Source organism: Anguilla rostrata, chromosome 7 (genome assembly GCF_018555375.3).
Source record: "Anguilla rostrata isolate EN2019 chromosome 7, ASM1855537v3, whole genome shotgun sequence".
In the NCBI taxonomy this organism is placed as follows: Eukaryota; Metazoa; Chordata; class Actinopteri; order Anguilliformes; family Anguillidae; genus Anguilla; species Anguilla rostrata.
The window spans coordinates 2,848,586-2,871,556 of record NC_057939.1 but is presented as its reverse complement, the minus strand read 5'-3'; the positions used below and the strand labels follow the sequence as shown (position 1 = coordinate 2,871,556).

Genomic DNA, 22,971 nt, shown 5'->3' with positions numbered 1-22,971 from the left:
TTCTGCATGTTAACCGCTTCTTGCTCAATTTTTTTTTTTTTTTTTACTGCACAAGTGCTTTCTGGAGGACAGCACAAGTTTTAATGGCTTTGGGAGAGCACTGTAAATGTGGTCTCTGGTGGCTTCCTCGTGATCACTTGCGATCTCTTGTGATCACTTGTGATCTCTTGTGATCTGTTGTGATCTCATACCACTGCAGAGGACTCCTTTCCAGTACTTTAGTCACTCCCATCATTTTATGGCATACACTGAAAAGTGAAAATCTGTGTGTGAAATTTGGGTTTAAAAGACCGGAAATCCAGGTGTTTGCTGAAGAAGAACTTCCCATGACTTCCCAAAGTATGGAGGGATAGAGTATGGCTTGGCTTCAGCTCAGAATGGTAATGCCCCTACAGTAAAACCAGGAGGAGGCAAGCTGAATTATTGACCTTTATGACTATGCTAAACACACCTACTGTTGCTACTGTTCCTGCAGAAAGGGGCACGGGGGTCAGCATGGTTCCTGTGTATACTGCTTGTTCTGCTTGCTTGATTATGTATGCGGACATGTTCCTACAACAGTGTTGTCAATATCATACCGCTTTAGCCCAGCCTGTTGCTTAGAGTAGCCGTCTAACCCACTCATATCAGTAATGACCCCATTCAGTCACTGAATGGATTAACAATTTTACATCGGTTAAAAAACATGCACGGACGTAATAAGCTGCTAATGCCTTAATGCAGGGTCATTGAAAGATTGCCCCGAAACATGTCAGTTTAGCTCACAGCTGCAGTCACAGTCACATTGCATTATATAAAATGTTGTCATTCTGTGCTACCTATATTTTATCTTTTATATTTTATTTTATTGTGTTATGCTTGGAAATCACTTCGAGCTGCATTTAACTGTATGAAGGTTGCTATACACCTGTTTTAAAGCTACTGTTATTTTATTTACTTATTTTTTATTATTCCTTCAACCAAACACTGCTGTAGCCCATCTCAGGGTTGTAGCCAGCTAATGTTAGTGTGCTACTCATGCTGAAAGTGAGAATCATTCTCCTCCTGATCTTCACTGGGCCTCTTGGTTTAATCCGTTCTCTTGTTATCATAGATAGTGAAAGTGCTCTCTTTCTGAGCCGCTGGCAGTGCTGCTGGACCGTGATGTGATTCGCCGCATCAAACCTCTCTTTTCCCTCCCACCGCTGCTGCTGCTCTCTGCACGCGCCCAGTCAGAGCCACTGAACTGACTGCAGAGCTATCAATCAAAGTCATGCTGCGCTGCATCCAAGCACGGTTGCCACACTACTAGGAATATCCGGGTGAAGGTGCTGCCATGCTAAGTCCCATACAATCAAGCAGAAAAACCATCGAATTAAACCGTGGACAGTCACTTTGCATTTTCTCCTCGAGCACGCGCAGTTTCGGTTTGCGTCTTCTAACGCGGAGCACGAGAGCACTGTCACTTCGCTTCATTGCTTCTTCATTTCAAGCTGCTCTGATGCAGCGTAATTGCTTGGCACGTTTGCGGCTCGTAACATCTCGTGGCGTGCAGAGCGGAGAGGTCTCTTCGTCTCTTCGAGTAGAGCTGACGTCGCTTTTACACAGAGAAAGAGAGCGAGAGCGAAAGGCTCGCTGTGACAATGAATGCCTGAACACAAATAAATAAATAAATAAATACTTATGGTGTATTATCACCAGAGCACGTTAAGGCTGAAACAAATTTCTGCCGTTTGCTTTGTTCCATTGACACAGAAATCGCTTGCGTCAGAGTGCACAGGGAGAGCGGAAGCTGCGTGCTGAGCCTTACAATGTCGCCTACTCACGGTCGCTCGAGTCTCATTATATTCTTAATAATTTCCCCCCCGCCATTCATATTAAAATGAATCACAAAAAACTACCTTAAAAGTGATATTTGATTAAAAAAAAAGCCTTAAAACAGAAAATTCAGCCGATTAGCCCTAACGTTAACATCCAGCACCGTGTTGAATTCAGGCTGTTCTGGAGGCAAAAGGGGGTCCTAACCAATAGGTATTCCTAATAAAGGCCACTCCGATTATACAGTATCTATTAGCACTCTGTCCATCCACCCATGCATTACCTAATCACACTTACTGTATCCTGGGTTTATCCCAGCCTGCATTGGGGGAGAGACAGGAATGCACCCTGGACAGGTCGCCAACTTATCACAGATAGCGCTGCGTGCAGTGTGTATTTACATGATTACGTTTGAGTTCAAGTTGATTTATAGTGTGACATCACCCCTACACACTTTGTGTTTATCTGCGTAAACACGAACTTACAATAAATGCGTGAACCTGCCACATGAAGAGCAGAATATTCAGGACATGCTTTCTTTCGGCAAAGCCAAATGTAAGGTGAGCCAGTCTCACAAAGAACAAAAAAATAAAGTTTACCACATTTTTAAACTGCCCCCTTTTTAATTGCCCTGCAGTTGTCAATGAATATGGATGTCAGCGTTTGTCTGCGATTGAGAAATGTAGTTCTACTGTATATCTGCCCTAAATAGATGAATATGCCCAGGTAAAACATATTTAGGTAGGCAATATTGTGTTTGACACAGCATGGTGAGGCCAGTTTACAGGTACATATGAATGTTACATTACATGACATTTACATTTACATGGAAACATATTTTTAAATGTGAAAAATATGTTTCCATGGTGATGTTATAGCAAGTGCCTCAAGTTTGATTCCTGAAATCCCTGCAGTGGCTGACTGAACGGAACCAATACCCATAATAACCAGATAAGCGGGTAATAAAATAACCCTTAAATGAATGTCCGAAGTTAGTTTGGGCGAAGTGAAAGTGTGGAGAGGCCAGATGACGGATTAAGGGAAACGGATAGACTCCGTCGTATATATTTTATAGGTAAAGCTGTGAGGGCGGGAATTGATTTAGAATAAAATGGTGGACGGAAATTATTACCATATGATTAAAATACCTCCTTGGCAAGAGAGCGCATCGCTGTATTTCACGAAATGCTGGGGCTTTAATCTTGCACCTGCCCTTAATCACAACTACATTAGGGAGTCGCTGACATGGCAGCTTGCAAGAAAGTAAACACTTTGCAGTGCAAGTTTTTTTTTTTTTTAGATTAATGATCATCGTGGATAATAATTAACAGGCTGCCGTTTTGGTTCTGGAGTAATTTCCGAATTTTACTGCCTGCTGTTGCCTAGGCCTTTGTAGTGGGCATTTAGTCACATACTGTAGAATTCTTATGCATGCAAATGATGCCCTGTACCTGATCCTGTTCAAACCCCACCATCTACAGGTACTAGCATGCTTTTTCTCTGGTCTGCACAAGACAATGTAAGGCAGGAAAATGCAGTTCTACTCTTGACAGACTTTCGAAGTACAGAATACAAGGTCTCTTTGTCTAAGATGGACTGGTTTTAGATTCAGGTGGAAAGTATTAGACTGTGACATGATTGTTCGGCTCTATATGAATAATGAAGGTCAGTCCATGCAGTCACAGGCCGCAGTGTCTGCTCTGTAACTATTTATGATGTCTTTGTAAAGTGGTGTGATGCATTTCCTGCACTGCCTTTTTCAAGATGGTGGTCATTTCCACAAGGACCAAGTTGATTTGCCATTTATTCCCATGCTTTGAAAAGTTTATGTACAGGTTGGAGTTTGTGTTTGTTTTTTGGCTAGTGAGCCGCTGTCCTGCTACATTAAGATGGACGGTATTTCATGTAATAATGTATAATAATGACGATGATTTTTTTTATTCTTCAAAATATAAATTAGGTGCCCATGAGGGTCCCACGTGTCCAACCCCTTCTCTAATTTGGAATTATCTGCAACCACAGCAACCTACCTGCATGCACCCCACTGCTGATTCAGGAGAGTGTGGACATCCGTGGTTCCCCTCCAAAGCATGCTGAAAAGTTAAAAAAAATCAATCTGAGGGATTTTCATCGCTGTCATTTTTGACCCAGAGGGGACAATAGGACGGTTAAGAAAATGAATTATTAAATATTCTTATTTTCCATTCCTATTCTGCATCCGTAGGCTCCTGTTCAGGAGTCAACAACAATAAAGTCAGATGTTCATCCACAATGTTTAATAATGCTCTGTTCAAGGAAGCTTTTAGTTATTGCTTGCCCTGCTAAGTAGATGGGACGTTTCGTTGGTGCCTTAAAGCATTTGCACGGCAACATCTGAGTGCTTAAAATTGCCCATCCTGGAGTGACTCTGCTGCTCCTGTGTACGACGGCCCCATTCCTCACGCTGCATAATTCAGCAGGTCCTCTTATCCAGTCACTTACGAAGTGGAGGACACGTGTAGCCTACGCCTGCAATGCTGATTAAACATACTGTAGCAAGAGTAATGGAGGACAAGGTAAAAGAAGGAGATAAACTGCATCCTGTCTTCTGATACTTTATCCGAAGAACAAACAAAACCCATCTGGTCATAAACTCCCGTGGCTCACAAGGAACTGGAAACCACGGTTTCTAACCCTTGTGTGCTTAGGGTGGAAACACACTCGAGTAATCACGCGCTCCGTGCAGGTTTAGGGGTCGCGTCCCGGGCTACGTTGTTCTCATACTCGCCTGCTTACTTTCTGTCTGACTGGAGGTTTAAAAGGTATGTCCACTAGGGGAAAAATCATGGCTTTGTCTTCAAATGATCCATCCTTCCTGGCTTCCTAGCGTCAGTCACGTCACTGGGCATAAAATGTACACTGCCCCTGTGGATAACCCTGGTACTGCACCTTGCGGACGCGCAGCGTGAATTTTTGAGGACGTGGCCGAAGGAGGCTCTGAATGACGGCAGGATACGCGCGACGGCCATTTTGCACACGCGCGTTCGCGCAATTTAAACCGAGCGCGTTTCCAGCCTTACACGTTGTAAATCTGTGTTCCTCATAATGCGAGGCAGTAAAATGCCAGCTGCATAATCAGGATCAGGAGGGTTTTATTTCCCGTTGACGAGCGGTTTGTCTGGAGTAAACAGAGCCATAACGGCTCGTCGCGTAGGGACGTCTGCGGTCCCCTGGCCCCGGATCTTCCGCGCGGAGCGGCGAGAGATTGCGACGAGCTCGCTCACTTGTTATTCCTCTCGCTCGTTTCCTCCAGTTCTCGCGCCTTCCTCCTTCGTTCCAATCCGCTGCAGTTTTTTTTTTTTTATGGGAGATAAAACGTGATTTGTGTTCGCAGCCGGCTGATCTGTTCGCACGAGCGGAGCGGCAGAGCGGAGCGTCTGCTCGCTTGTTCTCAGACCCGATTTCAGACACCGCGCCACTTTCAGTCCTCGCCCAAAAAAGCGCCTCGCTCGCCAGCGGGGTCACCTTTACCTGTGCGACGAACGTGGATCCCCGCACGCTCAGTCCAGAAAACATCCCTCCAAGAACATCGCTTTTTGGGCTGTTTTTGAGAATGGTAGCTGTCTCTTTCAAAATGTTGACGCGAAATACTGCGAAGAGTTAATAAAGGTGTATTTCTGGTCGTCCATACTTGGAGCAGTTTGGAATTGCTGAAATGTACTCGTTAAATTGTATTGATGGCATAGTGTGCATAGAAGATGGGAGTGCATCTGAGTAAATATCGTTCAGCTACAACGCCTTTGTTTAAAAGCACCCAGCGGAAATAAATGCTTTATTATGCTGTTCAGGAAACAAGACCATTGAAGTGTGTGTGTGCGCGTGTGTGTGTGTACTGTAGCACAGTATTGTGCATTGTTTACAGATACACTTGCACATAAATGTGCTGCAGGTATCAGCATCATTTACTGCTGATTCACTCGGACACATCGCTACACTTTCAAAAAAGATTTGTTAATGTCCAACACAATTTATGTGTTACTCCTTTTGTGATACTTTCAACACATTTTGTGTCATAAGTGAAACTTTTTGCAAAGGGAGTCTTTCTAACACGGACTATGTGGAAGGTAGCCTAACGCAAAGTGTGTTTGCCTAGCTAGACATGGAGGTGTGTCATAGACACGTTACGTGCTGTTTTTAACACATCTGTTTTGAAAGTGTATTTTCTCATGCTGAATATGAATAAGATCCTGGATAACATGTAGTTTACTGCATCCTACTTGAGTACAGTGATGAAATTCATCGCCGCTGGTTGAAATATGTTTACAGCCGTTGAAGGCTTTTCAAAACAAGCAACTCTGTTAACCCAGAGTCCCCCTTGTTAATAAATGTTTTAAGTCCAGGATTTGAATGAAAAGTGGGAAATTGTACCAGCGGAGATATAAGATGATCATATTGCCCACCCCAGCCAGAATTTCTAATCCGCACTGCCCCCCCCCCCTCACAGAACAACCCGACTGCCTGCAGAACTCTCATAAAAGGGGAGGAGCATGCGCATGATTGACGGCTGGGGGAAGATTTAGGGGTCCTGGGGATCTGACGCTGCACGACAGGCTGAATGATGTATGGGGGGCCGTGAGCTCCAGCAGTGAATCAAACCGCTCTTTTACAGCCTGCCCCCCCCCCCACACCTCCCCCCCCACTTTCCACCAGGCACCCATCCAGGGTGAAGGTGCCCATTCCAATGAGGGGAAACTGCTCTGAGGAAATAAATTCATTTGGGAAAAGGTTCTACATTCTTTGTGCGAATTAGTATTCCAGAGTTACACGTGGAATTGCTGTAATGTGTTATATTATACTATTGTTAGTGAGCAGTATCTAGATAGAGGGAAATACGCTCCAATATACTTCACAGAAACTAAAGCTGCCCATGTTTTCATACGTTCATTAAAACAAATGGGTGGTACATACAGCCATGTTTCGGCTATTTTAATGAAACCGTGTTCATAATGAGAATAATTGCGGGTCATTTGGTGGTTGGAGAGTTTGTCTGTGGCTTGGCCCTTTCTCAGTGTCCTGCCAGCTCACTGCCGGACTTAATGTCCATATCAGCAGTTTTTATTCCTGCAAGGCATTTCTGCAGCCATTGAATGGTGCATTTCATTTATATGATCAGGATGGTACTATTTTTAATGAGCCAGTAGAATAACACCTTACAGAATTTAGGCACAAGTCACTCCAGAAAGATAGCCAACAAGCTCTGGCAATTTTGAAAATGTTATCATTTAGTCTGATATGATTAGCTGCTGCAGTGATATGGAAACAAATCATTCTCATCTAGTGGATTATCTTATCAAATTGTATTGTGACATACAAATAATGTGTGGGTTTTATAATAATAAAATCCATCCATCCTTTATCTATACCCGCTTATTCCTGGTCAGGGTCACGGGGGGTGCTGGAGCCTATCCCAGAGTGCATTGGGCGAGAGAGAGGAATGCACTCTGGACAGGCCACCAATCTATCGTAGGGCACGCACACCATTCACTCACACACTCATACCTAGGGGCAATTTAGAGTCTCCGATTAGCCTACCTGCATGTCTTTGGACTGTGGGAAGAAACCGGAGCACCCGGAGGGAACCCACATGGACACGAGGAGAACATGCAAGCTCCCTGGTGGATTTTAACCCAAGACCTTCTTTCTGTGTTAGCGAACAGTCGGCAGGTAAGACAGTGGGGTATAGGCAGAGAGTACATGCAGACTGGAGGCACATACAGGCTGCTGACAACATGTACCTCCAGAATACTCTTCAGTTCCGTTCCCTGTGTTAACGTCAAACTCGTAATTATATTTGGAGGACTGTGCTGAATTAACGATTGATGCATTATTGCATCGTCTCCCTGATGTCATCATCAGACGCGTGCGTTTGGGGTCCTGTAATTGGCTGCTGTAAACGCAGGGCCCTTGCTGTGCGCCTGCAGCACGCTCTTAACAGTACTCAGTATGCAAGTGCTCCACGTCCTCTTCCCTTTTCCCTTAAAGCCCTCGTACATCACCTCCTTTTTAATAATGCACCGGCCCCACCCCGAGGGCTGCTTGACCCCAATGAAAGGGAGCGGAGATTTGGTCGATCCGCGGGCCACCTGGGCGAGCTCCGATTGGGCCCCCGTCCTCCGCAGCTCATTAAAAACCGCTGCACCTGTCCTGCAAGCGCTGGGGCCGTTTCCCCCACAGGCAAGCCTCTGAGAGACGTGTCCTTGTGGGGGGGGGGAAGTGTAAAACGAAACTGAACATGCACATTTTTAATGCAGGCTCCCGCGATGTGACAAACGATGGGTTGAGGGCTTGCAGAACCAAGGAGACACTTTTGTCACGTCTTCCATCTTCCTGGTGTTCTTCGCTGATTTAAGAGTAGTCATGGATCATTCTTTCCTAATTTCCTGGTGTCAGCCAGAAGGCTCGAGCCATGCTCTCATTTCCTACCCACAATGCACCAGTGTGAACAGCACGCACCTTCATCTGCAGTGACTATGATGCCCATTGCAGTTTTTCCATTTATGTACAGTAAGCCAATGCAGAGATGCAGGCCCAGTACTGACAGTATTGGCTTCACACATCGCGCAAGTATTATTGGTAGGATTTATAGGTGTTCTTCTGTAACTGGAATGCAATGTAACTCAACAGTTGGGATTCTGACGTTATGCTGAATTATATTTTATGTTTGTGTTGAATATTTCGCCCCAAGCTTTTTTCATCCCATTGTTTTATTCCCCTTTAATTTATCTTGGATTGGAGCAGAGATTTTATTGTGGGAATTTACTGTAATTAACTGTAATTATGCCTGGAGCATGTCAGTATTTCGGACGCTTAGCATGTACAATTGTATCAATTGATCCATCTGAATTAAGTCAGTATAAGGTCTCATAGAAGCTGGAGTTCCAATAAAGTCAATGGAGACTCTTGAAAGTAGGTAAGAATTATATATCTTGTATTATATCACAAGCATTAACATAGCAATTGTAAAACTTAAGGAGGTGAAGTTTTGTATGTCTGGTTTAAAAACTAGGTGAATTTGAATTTTAAGTACCAGTTGTGTTTTTATTTGTATTCCACCATCGAGGAACGAGGATGTGTCCTGAGGGGACGGGATGAGTCCTGAGGGGATGGGATTAGTCCTGAGGGGACGGGATGAGTCCTGAGGGGATGGGATTAGTCCTGAGGGGATGGGATGAGTCCTGAGGGGATGGGATTAGTCCTGAGAGGACGGGATGAGTCCTGAGGGGATGGGATGAGTCCTGAGAGGGCGGGATGAGTCCTGAGAGGATGGGATGAGTCCTGAGAGGGCGGGATGAGTCCTGTACTGGCGTCTCACTCCCCACTCCCCTCAGCTGTTACAGCGTGTGCTCTTCTGTTCCGCTCCTAGTGCTCAGTGTGGCGTGCAGACAGAGCACCGGCCCGTCGCCCACGTGAGCTTAAAACGCTCGTAACCCCAACGGGGGCCTGTCAGGCCCCTGCACCGTACAGCAGCGAGCACTCAGACCCCCCATCCGCCCCCCCCTCCCCCACCCCAGTGTCCCAGGGCTTTTCCCTGAATCATGGAGATGGAGGAGTTCTCCACACACACACACTTTCTGAAAGGGGACTGAAACACACCAGAGAGTGATGTGGGGGGAAAAAAGCCCAGAGCTCTCTCTCTCTCTCTCTCTCTCTCTCTCTCTCTCTCTCCCTCTCTCTCCCTCTCGCTCTCTTTCTCCTCCCTTCTCTCCCTCTCTCTCCCCCTCTCTCTCTCTCTCTCTCTCTCTCTCGCCCTTCTCCCCTCTCTCTCTCTCTCTCCTCCCTTCTCTCCCTCTCTCTCCCTCCCTCCCTCTCTCTCTCTCTCTCTCTCTCTCTCTTCCACACACACACACTTTCTTCCCCTCCTCTCCCAGCGCTAATGCATGAATGTTCTCCATGTCGCATTCAGCCAGTGCTGTGTCCTGGGGGGTCCATGCAACCCCCCCCCCCACCTCCATTAGCCTGCTTTTATGCCACCTCCCTGAGTGCAGCTGCTCAGATGGAGGACGGGCTCTTTAGGGGTGATCCTGCATGAGCACCCCCCCCCAGTCCCCCTCCCTCTGATGGAAGTTACTTCTCATAAACATTCAAAGCATTCTTCACAAAGGCTCCTCAGCACATTTAGGTAAAATTTAGCAGTTAAAAAATGTAGGTTACATACACTATTTTGGACATTTCCACGGCTCTAGAGAAAGTGGAAAATGGAAGAAAAAAAAAGGAATTGAAATTGTGTTAGCATGAATAAGAATGCTAGGGCACATCTTACAGTAAGCATTCATTCCACTATGGTTTTATCCATGTGCGTTTTCTATAGCCATAGCATACAGGTATACTGAAGAGGTCACTATCTAAACTGGGATGCTCCAGCATGTAGGGTACTGTACATTATCTTGATTTTAGAATCCTTAGAAAAACCGAATATGACTGACCTTGACTGAATGTTTTAAAAAGCTGTCAGCCGAGATCTCTGAACAGCCTGTGAAGCATATTCACCGGGCACGTCTATTTTCTCGCTCGCGCCTGCCATAATAATGCTGACTCACTGCCCTCTCCAGACGGCTCTGAGTCCTGTCTTCTGCTGGGACGCTGACTGACGCCGAGCCCAGTCAGATGCAGCAGCACCCCGAGACTCAGGACAGGGCAACGATGTCGCAGAGCGCTACCCCCCCCCCCCCCATCCACCCCCCTCAGCCTCAGCTCCACCGCTGGAACAGCCTAGTGAGACGGGCCGGATCTGTCGTGTGAGGTCCTCACAGCGCTGGTGTGTGACCTTCCTGGAATGTTCCGGCAACGCGTCAGCTGTCCGGCGCCTCAGTTCCTCTTGAGCTGCCGCTGCGCTTGACGGTGTTTTAACTGCATCCTGGGGCGGGCTCGTTAACAGAGCCGCCAGGCTTACCCACCCTGCTGCTCGGCCATTTTATTTTCTTTGCCTTCACAGGAAGCACCGATCCTTGGCTTCCTCCACCTTTGGATTCTACGTTGTGCTCCTACTTCCGACATCAAACGACTGCCATTGATTAAATGATTAGGGTAGTTTCTGATGTACGTGTGGTTCTGGTGTGCTGTGTCAGGGTGTACCTGCATGCTGAGCCCAGGCTTCTTCCTTTGATTTAACTCCTTGGTTCAAAAACTAACGGTTTCATTAAGGTTGGTTTGCACTTGGCATTAAAAAGCTTGTGCAAAGATGACAAGCCCTTTTAAATACTGAGAAGACAACAGTGCTCCCCAAAAAGGATATTCTTGTCTTTCAAATCTAAAATTATCTTCATCTTTTGATCTGAAATCCAAATATATTGCAAAAATAACCAGTTTCACTGTACCATAACTACACTTTTGGGCACCACTGTAGCACACAATTGATCTTGAAGCCGGACAGAGCCAGTGTCATATGGAGAAATATGTGGATATATGTGTTCTACGCATAGTTGTGAACTATTCTTAAGCCCTGTGGATGGTAGTGTGTCGCCGTATGACATACTTCTTAAATGGGATCTACTCTTTAACCCTGCAGGGATTCAGAAAGCCTCAGATCATTGGCCCTATTTTTCACAGACAAGGTGCAATGTCAGACTCTAGTGGTAACCTGCGGGGGTAGCAAATTATGACTTGTCCAACTCAGTTTCGCTAATTTTGTGTCGAGGGACTGTAGTGGACCTGCAGCACAGTTATAAAAGAGATTGATTTAACCCACTTTTTTGGAATCTTTTTCAAAAAAGAACACTGAGTCAGTGTTCTAGAACTCCATCGCTTTCAGTTTCCAGCAGTGATTGTGACATCAGCATTAGAATGTTCAGTTAAGACCACATTCTAATCACACATTTGTGATCTTACACCTTTAAAGGGTTAAGAGGTATACATTATATAAAGTGGTCATTGTGGAGGTTGTGTTTCTTTATAGCCAGTCCATAGCCTCAGGAGGACCATAGCCTCTGGCAGTTTTTGTCAGGTCTGATGTACTCTTTCCAGGAGATATGGAGTCACCACATGTATTTTTCTGGCACCTCAAAAAAAAAAGCCTCCTCAGGCAAGTGTTGTCAAGATGACTATCTCTGTGAGAAATGTGCAGATCTCCGTCCTCAGCTCTGTGTTTGGAAGTGCTGAATGACTGCAGACTTCTGCATACTCATATCTGTCCACACACTCTACAGACTGAGTTCAGTACACTGCCATGACCAGAGTGCCTGTCCACCTCAGTGAGTGGTGTGAGTGATGGCTCTTTTCCCTCCAGTTATAATGACCCTAAAGTCATTAGCCTCGCTTTCCTATTGGCACCAGGCCTGTGGAGGAGGGCTACCCCTCTATAGCCAGGCTCCTCACAAGCTTTCTTCCCATTGGGGACTTTTTTCTTGCCAATGTTTGAATATTTTTCTTCCCTCTTGAGAATTTTTTTCTTTTTTTTTTTCCCTCACTTTTTCATTTCATTTTTGGGGGTTCAGATCTGATTTTTTTGTCCTGTTTTCCTTTTTCTCTCTTTCCTCTGTAAAGCCTCTTTGTGACTGTCTTTGTAAAAACCAGAACAGCGCTTTGCAGATTAAAAGTGACCTGAATTTGTGGAGACGGAGATGTGGAGCATCTCTCTCTCTCTGCCATAAGGAGGCTGTAACCCTGACTGCCCGTGGTCATTGGTGAAAACGCCTGATGATGTAATCGGGTGGTGTGCCTGGTCTTCCTATGGCTGACATTTGGTTCCCTTGCGTTCTCCAGATGAGGGGCCGTACTCAAAATCCGCCAGCCTCTCCAGGCCGTCAGACGGGGCACTGGCCGTCAGGAGACAGAGTATCTCAGGTAAGGACACCTGACCCCTGACCCCTGACCTCTGAACCCTGACCTTTGACCCCCTGACCCTTTCCCTGTGGTGCTCTGTCCACTCTCGTCAGCCGGGGCAACCCTTTACGTAACGGCGCTCTCGTGTCGAGGCTCGTCCGATTTCAGCACCTGACGGTAGAAAGTAGTGAACATAAATCACGACACTGCAGTGTCAAAGAAAATATCGTTTAAAAATGGAATTTCTGGCTGCCTCTGTGACTCAGCCCTTAGCCCTGTGGCTTTGAAGATCCCCTTTGAGGGACTCAAAGGCTGCAGGCACACGTGTGAATGTATTTGTGTCTTGTTCCATTGCATTCTAAAGCCCATTTTGGGTGGCCCTATAGCAGATTAGTATGGTTTTCTCCTGAGTAATGATTTTTAAACCAGTGGTACCAGTTGAAAGTCCTCCCAACCTGGAAGGACCCCCTTTAGTGAAAGGTTCATCCCAGGAGGTGTCTTCTGGCCTTATTTCAGAATCATGAATAAAATGATGTACAAAGTCAACAAACCCCCCCTCTGCAAATGTGTAGAGTAGTGTTCTTTCTCAATACGTTATTCATCAGCTGATACGGTCGTGCGGCATTTCAGATACATTTTGTAAAATGAGTTTTTCATACTGTGTCGAAGAAATTTTGAAATACATTTTTTCCTTGTTAACCTCAGAGAAATGTGAATTTCATCAACGACATGAAGCACATCAAGCCTTTATAGTTTACCCCACAGTCTGAACTTTTACAGCATTTCAATTCAGTCTAAATGTGGTGTGCTTTGTCCTTTTGTCAATTTTTTAAAAGCTGGTGGTTTTTCGTCCTCCTGGGCATTTGTCCTTAATTTGAATGACCCAAACTCAACCACGAAACAATCAAATCAAAATTATGAAGCTGCTTATTAATTCTGTTCCCTAGCCATTCAAGTGTTCTCGGGCCTAAGAATAATTAAGGCCTGGCAAGTGAAGCGTGGGACACCCTGTGAGTTCAGAAGCAACACAAAGACTTCTAGTGCTGTGAATATGCGAACATGACCCTCACATTCAAGCACTGTGAGGCCAGACCCTAAAGGCTGCAGTTAGTTTAATCACTCATCAAAGCTGAGTCATGCATAGCAATTTTACCAGAATAGGGTTTGCCAGATTTAGAAATAGTCAAAACCAGCCATTCACAGCTGGAAGTGTAATTGCAAATGTGGTCGGGGGGGGGCGGGGGGTTGGTGAGGGGGGTGAGGGGGCATGGGGGGTGGATATTATTTCGGTTCTGGATGTCAGATCGGGTGATGCTATTCTATCAGACCGGGGAGTCAACGACGTGCTACTTCGTTATAAATTACCGGTCAATTCCTTCCATCTGTTACTCAAACCGGACCTTACGTTGTCCTGTCAGGACCTGTAGAAATAATTGAAAACCAGATATACGTGGTCGAAAACCAGACTTCTGGCAACCCAGTACCAAACAGGCGTTCCAGTGCCATGTCTCCTGGGTTAGTGGGATGGTTTTAGGCGCTGGAATCGGTGTCGTTTGTGCTGCAGTTCAACGCAGTGCGTCTGTACGGCACAACATGGCTTCTGTAGCTAATCTGATATCTGGGTGATTTCGAAATTAAAAAAAAAAAATCTTTTTACCTGCATGGAGAGAAGTGTGTGATTTTGACTGTTTGGCTTTATCTGATGCAGACCATCACCGGGGTGGATCCTGAGCTAATTCTCAAATTGTGAATCACCCTGGAGTTTCATTTTTTTTTCCCCCTCTTCAGTGCCAAGAGCAGTGACTCTGGCTGAGTGCAGATAGCAGATGATTCCGGGCCAAATTTGGTTGATTTTAGGCACTTAAGGGACCTTTATGGCATCAGCAAGCGGCACCAAGATGAGCCCAAATGCAACCAATCACATTTAAGGACTGGAGCGGCCTTTCAGTTTGGGGCCGACGGGCCGGCCTAACTGGACCCAGACACATTTATGGGTTCATTACAGCGTTTGGATTCTGGCCCAAATGCGGCCCAGGTGCATATCTCACCTGAGACAGGGTCGCATCAAGGCTGCGCTCTGGCAGCCAGATTCGGATGGGCCCGTCGGCATCGTTCTATGGTGGTATCCGTGGGCCAGTTGTGGGCCAGCTCTGGGCCAGCTCTGGGCTATCACTCAGTCGTTATCTGGCCTGAGTGTGTAGCATCACAGTAAAACACATGCATGTGAATGAACCATTGGGAATAGCCTGTAAATGTGTGAAGTGATCCAGCCTATCATCAGACCCACTATAAGATGGCAACACTTGCATTACGCGCCGCGTCTTCGTAAGAACGTGTACTGCGAGGCCTGTTTTCACAATTTCGGCACCAGTGACGGTCGGGTGTGGAAAGCCCTATCCGTGAGTTCAGTGTGGTTAGAGGGCCTTGGCTGGGATATTTATGAAGAAGATTATCCCAAACTGTGCAAGAATTAAAGCAAGCCTGAAATGGTTGCTTCAGTTACTAAGATGTGCCACCATGGGTCACACTGGCAGACAGGAGCTGATTATCTTGTGGATGATTTCCCTTTTCTCTGTCAGGGTGTGTTTTATTTGTTCTGTATGCGGTCGATGCAGTTATAAGACGAACACAAAACAGGAGATGTGAGTTTGTAATTAGGCATAATTGCAGGTTGTGTCTGTTGAATCGTGCAGATTGCTGAAGCTGGAATGGAGGGAGCGTTGATTTTAAAAGCTGGCAGAGCGGCAGAACGCACGGCTGCCCGTTTCGAAGCCCATTGTTACGCGGAGGAAGGCTTTCTTTAATCACTGGGGCACTAATTGCCGCCAGCAGGAGAACAAAGCTGGAGGAAGATAGAAGATGAAGGGGATGGGGTGCAGGGGGTTCATCCAAGAATCAGATGTGTGAGAAAGGCATAATTAAACGATACAGGAGAAGCCAGCCCATCATCATTTTGCATAAAGATCTCTGCAGCATAAGGCTCTGTTCCTTTCCAGGCATGATTACACTCATGTGTGTTTGCATACCTGATGCTTTCCACACTCCCACCCCACAGAATGCCTTCCGCAGAGCGCATGTCCCGAACGCTGGGTGCCAGATCAGAGCAAACCCCCCTCCCCACCCCACAGGCAAGCAGTGTAGGGTTGCCAGATTTTTGTATTTGTCAAAATACTTCCCTTGAACATACGCAGCTGGGGGCGTAATACTGCATGAGATTGGGAGCTGTTGGACCAGAGGGGAGGGTGTGGGAGTGGGGGAAGGGGGGGGGGGGTGCAGGGCGAGGGGTGCTGACATGTGGGACCTTTCTATCAGACCGGGAGAATGTTCTCTCAGACCAGGAAGTCATTGACACACAGTCATTGAAAATACACAGCAAGGGAAAGCATCTGAATGAGTGGACCTCTTAGCTCATTTAGTCTTCAACAGGAGGCACATTTAAACCAAGTCCTGAAAATAAGCTGCTCTTGCTTCAGTTTCCAATGAACTGAAATACCCGGGGGTTTGCAGCCCCTCCAGATGCAGCACTTGGCGATGTTAAAGGTTTTTCCTAATGTGCTCAAACGTACTGTTCCATGCATCATTCTCGCTGTTTTCGTAATGGCTGTTCGGTTGGATTTAAAGGGTACTCGGATATATATGCCGTGGGGGTTCCTTTGTTTGTCTCTTCGGTTCGACTCGCAGTCTCTGTGGTGTCTTGAATATGCAGGAAACTGTGAGGCCCTCCGCCATTTTGTGTCAAACCGCAGCACCACGAACGTCCGCGAGCCATTAGTTCAGTCTGTAGTCATGCATGGGTGAACCCGCTATGGGACTCCGCTCTCTTCCTCAAGGCCCTGACTTGCCCGTGGCAATGGAAGTGCCATTCTGCTTTCAATTACAGCGCAGAAACGACTGGGAAATGATTGAAAGTTCAGTCAGGGCCTCCAAAATGGAAATGCGTTTGATGCACTGCTCCTATTTTCCTGTTGCCTAATGTTTAACGGGGAAGCTGATGGTTACAGTGTCTCAAAATTAATAATGTGATGACTGTGTCAACACTGTAGACCAGGCTGAATCAAAGACTCTTAGACTGTTACAAAAGTACAAATGTAATTTTGGTCAAACCCTCCAGATGAATGTAAATATATTAGTACAAAATGAATTAGTGTAAGGCTTATAGGACAGGGCTCACTGGACGGTGCTGGAATAGCAGTTCGTGGCTCATTGGGTAAATCAATGTTGGATAACTGTAGCAGATTCCAAGCGGGCACATTTATATGTTCAAAGGCCACACCCCCAAATTAAGTCATGTGACTGACAGATGATACAAATGACAGAAAGTACTCACGGTCAATGAAATTCACTGCCAATTTTTCTAGGGTGTGAGAAATCCCGACCTACATTCATACTGTAGTAGACATGAAGCGCTTCGTTCAATTACGCTGTGCAGCATTTACAATGTTTCCGACTGTGTCTCTTACACGTTGTCTTCTTTGCCTTTGACAAAGCGCTCATTCATAAAACCGGTTGTGTGATCCCAGCGTGGCAGACCGTCATTCTGTGTTTACAGAACGTATTTCTTCCTGCTCAGAAGGTAGCAGGACTTCCCCCCCCCAGAGACGATCGCTTGAGCGCCGCTTTTAGAGCTTCCTGTTCGGAAGGAGCCCAGCTGCACAGGGGGCATGCTGGGATACGGATTTGATGGAACAGTAATAAAATGCTTGTGTATTACTTCCCTTTGACTAATATATACGGTGTGCATTTGAAACACTGGAGTAAATTGTAAGCCTTATGAATAATTGATCTCATTAGCTACAGCTGGGAGCTCCTGACATTGTTTTATCTTCATTTTGCTGCTGAGTCATGCTTCTTTCATTTATTTTAAGTTTTCAATAATGAAATATAGTGGCTTTGTGAACGTTTTTGATATGAACACACACACGCACGCACACATACACACACACACACACACACACTCTCAGACAATAGGAATAGCTATTTCATGATTAAGCTTGATAAAGTTTTCATCTTTTTTTTCCTCCAATGGCAATTCGGTCGGTTCTTCATCATTGTCAGATAGCTGCTACTAGCGTCATTTTTCACTATTACTCCAGTCTTCTCAGTGGCTACTGCACCTGAAAACACACCTTTTCTGGCCGCTTCCCAAAATTGCTCATCAACTGACTCCCAAAAAAAGCGTTAATTGAGTCTCCCTTTTCCCCAGCGTTCTGCATAATCCTTGAATAATTAAAGGTGCCATTTTTCAAATGGTCTTCACTAAAAGCACATTCATGATAGAGGTCCAGGTATAAATTTGAGCACACGCTTTCATTTTCCATGTCTTGTGCATTCCTTACTAAAATAACCTGCTGTGTTATTTTGCTTCAGAATAATAAGTGTTATTTTGGTCCTGAGTTATTACACTATAGATTTATACAATAAATGTTATATTATAATTACCATGTTGCAATTAGATTAAATTATCATTTTGAAAGTAGTATCAAAGTAGTTCTATATTAATAAATTATTATAAATTAATAAACCAGTCAGCCTCATGCAGGTTTTAAATTATTCCTTTAATTTTGAGCGGGATGCTGTTGTCCTGCATTGCACCCAGCCCTTCCTCCCCCCTATGCCCCCCCCCCCCCTCACACACACACTCATTAGCAGATGCTAATGGCTTTTTTGATCCTCTGCATTGTCTCTGTCGCTGTGTTCTGGGTGAACGGCATTGCCCCCCTGCTCAGTGTGTGCGGCCTCGGGGAAGTGGCATCACGCGTACTGTGTGTGTGTGAGCGTGAGCGTGTGCGTGCGCGTTCTGTGTGTGTGTGTGCGAACGTGCGTGTGTGTGAGCGTGTGTGCGTGCATGCGTGTGTGTGTGTGTGTGCGCACGTGTGTGTGAGCGTGTGCGTGCGCGTACTGTGTGTGTGTGTGCGCACGTGTGTGTGAGCGTGTGCGTGCGCATACTGTGTGTGTGTGTGCGCACGTGTGTGTGAGCGTGTGCGTGCGCGTTCTGTGTGTGTGTGTGCGCACGTGTGTGAGCGTGTGTGCGCACGTGTGCGCGCGTGTGCATGTCTGCGTGCGTGCATGCATAGGTAGCGTGATGGCCTGCTTTACTAACATTGACGCTTATTTTGCCTTCGTGTTGACATTGCATTACATTACAGGCATTTAGCAGACGCTCATATCCAGACGCTACTGTTGAGAGACGACAGCAACAGACTCCAAAATGCAAATTACTCGCCTAGAATCAACTTTAGGCCTTTTGTTAGCTTTCCTGAGCGTGAACTAATGATGCAAAGACTCAGCTGGGCGAGAAACAGCAGAATGTGCACCCGTGCTGTCACTGGCTCCCCTGTACTGTGGGGCTGTGTGTGAAAGGGCTGTGATTCCTACAGGGATTGCCTGATACGGCTGTAAATATGGCCCTCAAAGCCTGCGGTCTGCACTTTAAGCTCATATTCATGGTTGTGTTTAAAATGTGCTGGAGTACACAAGTACAGAACCAAAACAACAAAAACTGTCTCAGTCCCAATACTTTTGCACTAAACTGTACGTTCATGCATGATGACCTATTCTTTTTTTTTTTCTTTGTTTGGTTTTTTTTTGCAGAATTTTCCCGTGCGTTTCAGTTGTGTTGCCAAGGTGAGGAAACTTCGTCGTTACGAGCGCTTTGGCTTGAAACTGCAGCTTACACAGCACTCTGTCCTGAACAGACACTGCAGCTGAAATGCATTAAGGAAATAGAAGGGGCTAAAATGACTCCCCCCCCCCCCCTTGTGTTTTGTATGAATTACATATTGAGTACAATGTATGATGTCATTTTCAGATTCAGGTATTACGCAGCCATACTGGAATTGCTTCTGAAATGCGTACGTTGTCAGGAGAGTGGTCTCCGCCCCTGGCCAACCGAAATCACAAAGCGGCCCTTTGAACGCGGGTCTGGCTGCGAGATGAGAGCGCTATTCCCTGATTCTTTCGAACAGCCGCGCCCCGACCCCGCTGTGCCGAGCTGCCTCCTGCGGTCTGAGCGCGTGCAGAGCTGTCCTTCTCCCTCTCCGCCCGGTGGTGAAATGGACGCGGAGTCAGAGTCGCTCCGTAAACCCCCCGCCGAGATTAACGGGGGCCCCTGGGGCTTCGTTTGGGATCTGCGGCGCTACGCTTGCACCCCTCCTTCCCCAGTATATATGTATGTGTGGTGGGATGCTGTCTGTTTGTCTCTCTTACAGGAGGGAGGCGTGTCAGAGGACTGCTATTAGGATGCTCAGTTTCTGCTCCCACACAAAAGACACTTGTGGCCCCTGTTGCTGCACTATAATTTCAGTGTGACTTCCTGTGCAAGTGTGCTTGTCACTATGCAGAATGTTTGGAATGGTTTTTTTTCTTTTTTCTTGTTTGGAATATTTGTCTGTAATGGCTTCTGTCCTTATTTTCAGTTTTTTTGTTTTGTTGTTTTGTGAATATTTTATACTTCCGTACTGTATGTGCAGTGTCCCATGCAGTCAGCCTGGACTGCCTATGGAAATTAGCCTCCTGTTGCTTTGGGTGCAGTGCAGATCATCTGCATGGGATGAATGTTTCTGGCATCATGCTGTCCCTGATGTATAAATAAATCCATAATAAGCAGCAGCACACAGGAAGAAACCCAGAGCATGGGGATCCTGTGCAGCTGAGAGCTGTGGCGTGAACCTGTACATGAGTCTGCAAGCCAGGCAGAAATGGTGCAGGGAGATTGTGTAATGGTGCTGATTGGGGCTGTATAAGAGCAGGTCTTTGTATGGCTGTATGAGAGCAGGTCACTGATTGGCTGTGTGAGAGCAGGTCTTTGATTGGCTGTATGATAGCCACCCCCTGACTGGTTGTATGAGAGCAGCCCTCTGATTGGCTGTATGATAGCCACCCCCTGACTGGCTGTATGAGAGCAGGTCTCCGATTTGGCTGTATGAGAGCAGCCTTCTGATTGGCTGTATGATAGCCACCCCCTGACTGGCTGTATGAGAGCAGGTCTCCAATTTGGCTGTATGAGAGCTGTCCTCTGATTGGCTGTATGAGAGCAGCCTTCTGATTAGCTGTATGAGAGCTGTCCTCTGATTGGCTGTATGAGAGCTGTCCTCTGATTGGCTGTATGAGAGCTGTCCTCTGATTGGCTGTATGAGAGCAGACCTCCAAACGGCACTATGAGTCTTGCCCTCCAGAGGGCGCTCTCAGAGCTGCCGTCGCCATGGCAGGACGTGGAGACAGAAAGATGGCGGTTTGACCTTTGTCCTTTGCGCCTCCTGACCCCCGGCTCTCCCCCCCCACAGAGGAGTTCCGGGGCTCCTGCATGGTGGAGCTGATGAAGAAGGAGGGCACCACGCTGGGGCTCACCGTCTCCGGCGGCATCGACAAGGACGGCAAGCCCCGCGTGTCCAACCTGCGCCAGGGGGGCATCGCCGCCAGGTACCCGCCCCCGCCCCCGCCCCCGCGCGCCGTTTCAGCGCCACGGTGCCCGAGCGTGTGCCACCGGGCACCGGGAGTACGCAGGGCTTCACTCCAGCCAATCAGCACACCCGCTGAGTTCGCTAATTAACACGCCTTCAGCCAGAGAGGAGGGAGCTAATTAGTGAAATCAGCAGGTGCCGTGATTGGTCGGAAAATAAAAATCTGCATAATCTCTGCCCTCCGCTGCACGTGATTGGGCACCACAAGGTTACCACAGAGGTTGCACGAAGATGTCTTTTCGTAGGCTCGCACCGTTTCTGCCTGCTCACGCAAAGTTTCCTGCGACGTAGCGTCCGTGCTGCTGCGTCCGTGCTGCTGCGTCCGTGCTGCTGCGTCAGTGCTGCTGCGTCAGTGCTGCTGCGTCCGTGCTGCTGCGTCAGTGCTGCTGCGTCAGTGCTGCAGCGTCCGTGCTGCTGCGTCAGTGCTGCTGCGTCCGTGCTGCTGCGTCAGTGCTGCTGCGTCAGTGCTGCTGCGTCAGTGCTATCAGCCCAGTGATTTTTCCTATTGATTGGACAAAATTATATTTCATTTGGAGCCATTTATCTGTAAGTGACACTCATTTAATAAGGCTGCCCTGCCTGCGAAATGGCATTAGAATGACAAAATCACTTTGATACCACTTCTGAAAGTGCTGAAACCAGATATAATCTGGTCAGGCATTGCTTATATTTCACATATTATTCATTTTCTCTGTTAGATTTATTTCATATGCGCTGAATTAAGGGTGTTCCAGGAACAGTGTGAGGCCAGAACCCAAATCATCCTGGTTTACCTGCCAGGATTCTCACCTGCAAACTTCTGGCTGCAGGTGGAGCTCCTAAATCAATGTTTCAGATTGTTTCTTCACAACTTGGGAATCTCTTGAAAAAATGGTTCTGTATTCTCTAAGTGTACTGTGCCTTCCCAGCATGCATCACTCCTGCCTGCTTTCACATATTATGACCCGGAGCAGATGCAGTCCTGTGGAGGTGTTATTTCTCATGCAAATTGGGCCAGTTTGTGTAGGATCCTGTCAATGAGACACATACATGCTCGACAGCAAAGCGTGGTTGGGGTGTTTATTTTGCTAGCCCATAAGGTAGGGTGCACGTAGTTTAAACACACGCGCACACACACACACACACACACACACACACACCTGCACTCATGCATGCACACACGTACACACACAAACGCTCCCACACACTGCACACTGATGCTTTAAGCAACATCCTCATCAGAGCACAATTCTTAAACTCTCATTCCAACCCAATCCCTCTCTCTCTCTCTCTCTCTCCCTCCTTCCCTCTCTCTCTCCCCCGTCCCTCCCGTAGGAGCGACCAGCTGAACGTAGGGGACTACATTAAGTCGGTAAACGGGATCAACCTGGCCAAATTCCGCCACGACGAGATCATCAGCCTGCTGAAGAACGTGGGCGAGCGGGTGGTGCTGGAGGTGGAGTACGAGCTGCCGCCTGTCTGTGAGTGCCCGCCGTCCTCTGTGAGGGACTGTCTGTGAGTGCCCGCCGTCCTCTGTGAGGGACTCTGTCTGTGAGTGCCCGCCGTCCTCTGTGAGGGACTGTCTGTGAGTGCCCGCCGTCCTCTGTGAGGGACTGTCTGTGAGTGCCCGCCGTCCTCTGTGAGGGACTCTGTCTGTGAGTGCCTCTGTCCTCTGTGAGGGACTGTCTGTGAGTGCCTCTGTCCTCTGTGAGGGACTGTCTGTGAGTGCCTCTGTCCTCTGTGAGGGCCTGTCTGTGAGTGCCTCTGTCCTCTGTGAGGGACTGTCTGTGAGTGCCTGCCGTCCTCTGTGAGGGACTGTCTGTGAGTGCCCGCCGTCCTCTGTGAGGGACTGTCTGTGAGTGCCTCTGTCCTCTGTGAGGGACTGTCTGTGAGTGCCTCTGTCCTCTGTGAGGGACTGTCTGTGAGTGCCTCTGTCCTC

General features: G+C 47.1%; 1 protein-coding gene across 13 annotated transcripts in view; it reads left to right on the top strand.

Moving 5' to 3' along the window:
* Window positions 1-22,971, top strand: part of LOC135258779 (glutamate receptor-interacting protein 1-like) — a 215,311-nt gene that overhangs the window by 154,950 nt on the left and 37,390 nt on the right. For 6 of the 13 annotated variants that reach the window (XM_064342352.1, XM_064342360.1, XM_064342355.1 and 3 more), the window contains exons 2-4: window positions 12,535-12,615; window positions 20,877-21,012; window positions 22,368-22,513. In XM_064342352.1, the coding sequence (XP_064198422.1) occupies window positions 12,535-12,615; window positions 20,877-21,012; window positions 22,368-22,513 (363 nt within the window). Of the gene's footprint in view, window positions 1-12,534; window positions 12,616-19,185; window positions 19,219-20,876; window positions 21,013-22,367; window positions 22,514-22,971 lie in introns of all 13 variants that reach the window. The other 7 variants (XM_064342351.1, XM_064342354.1, XM_064342349.1 and 4 more) reach the window with 2 other exon arrangements.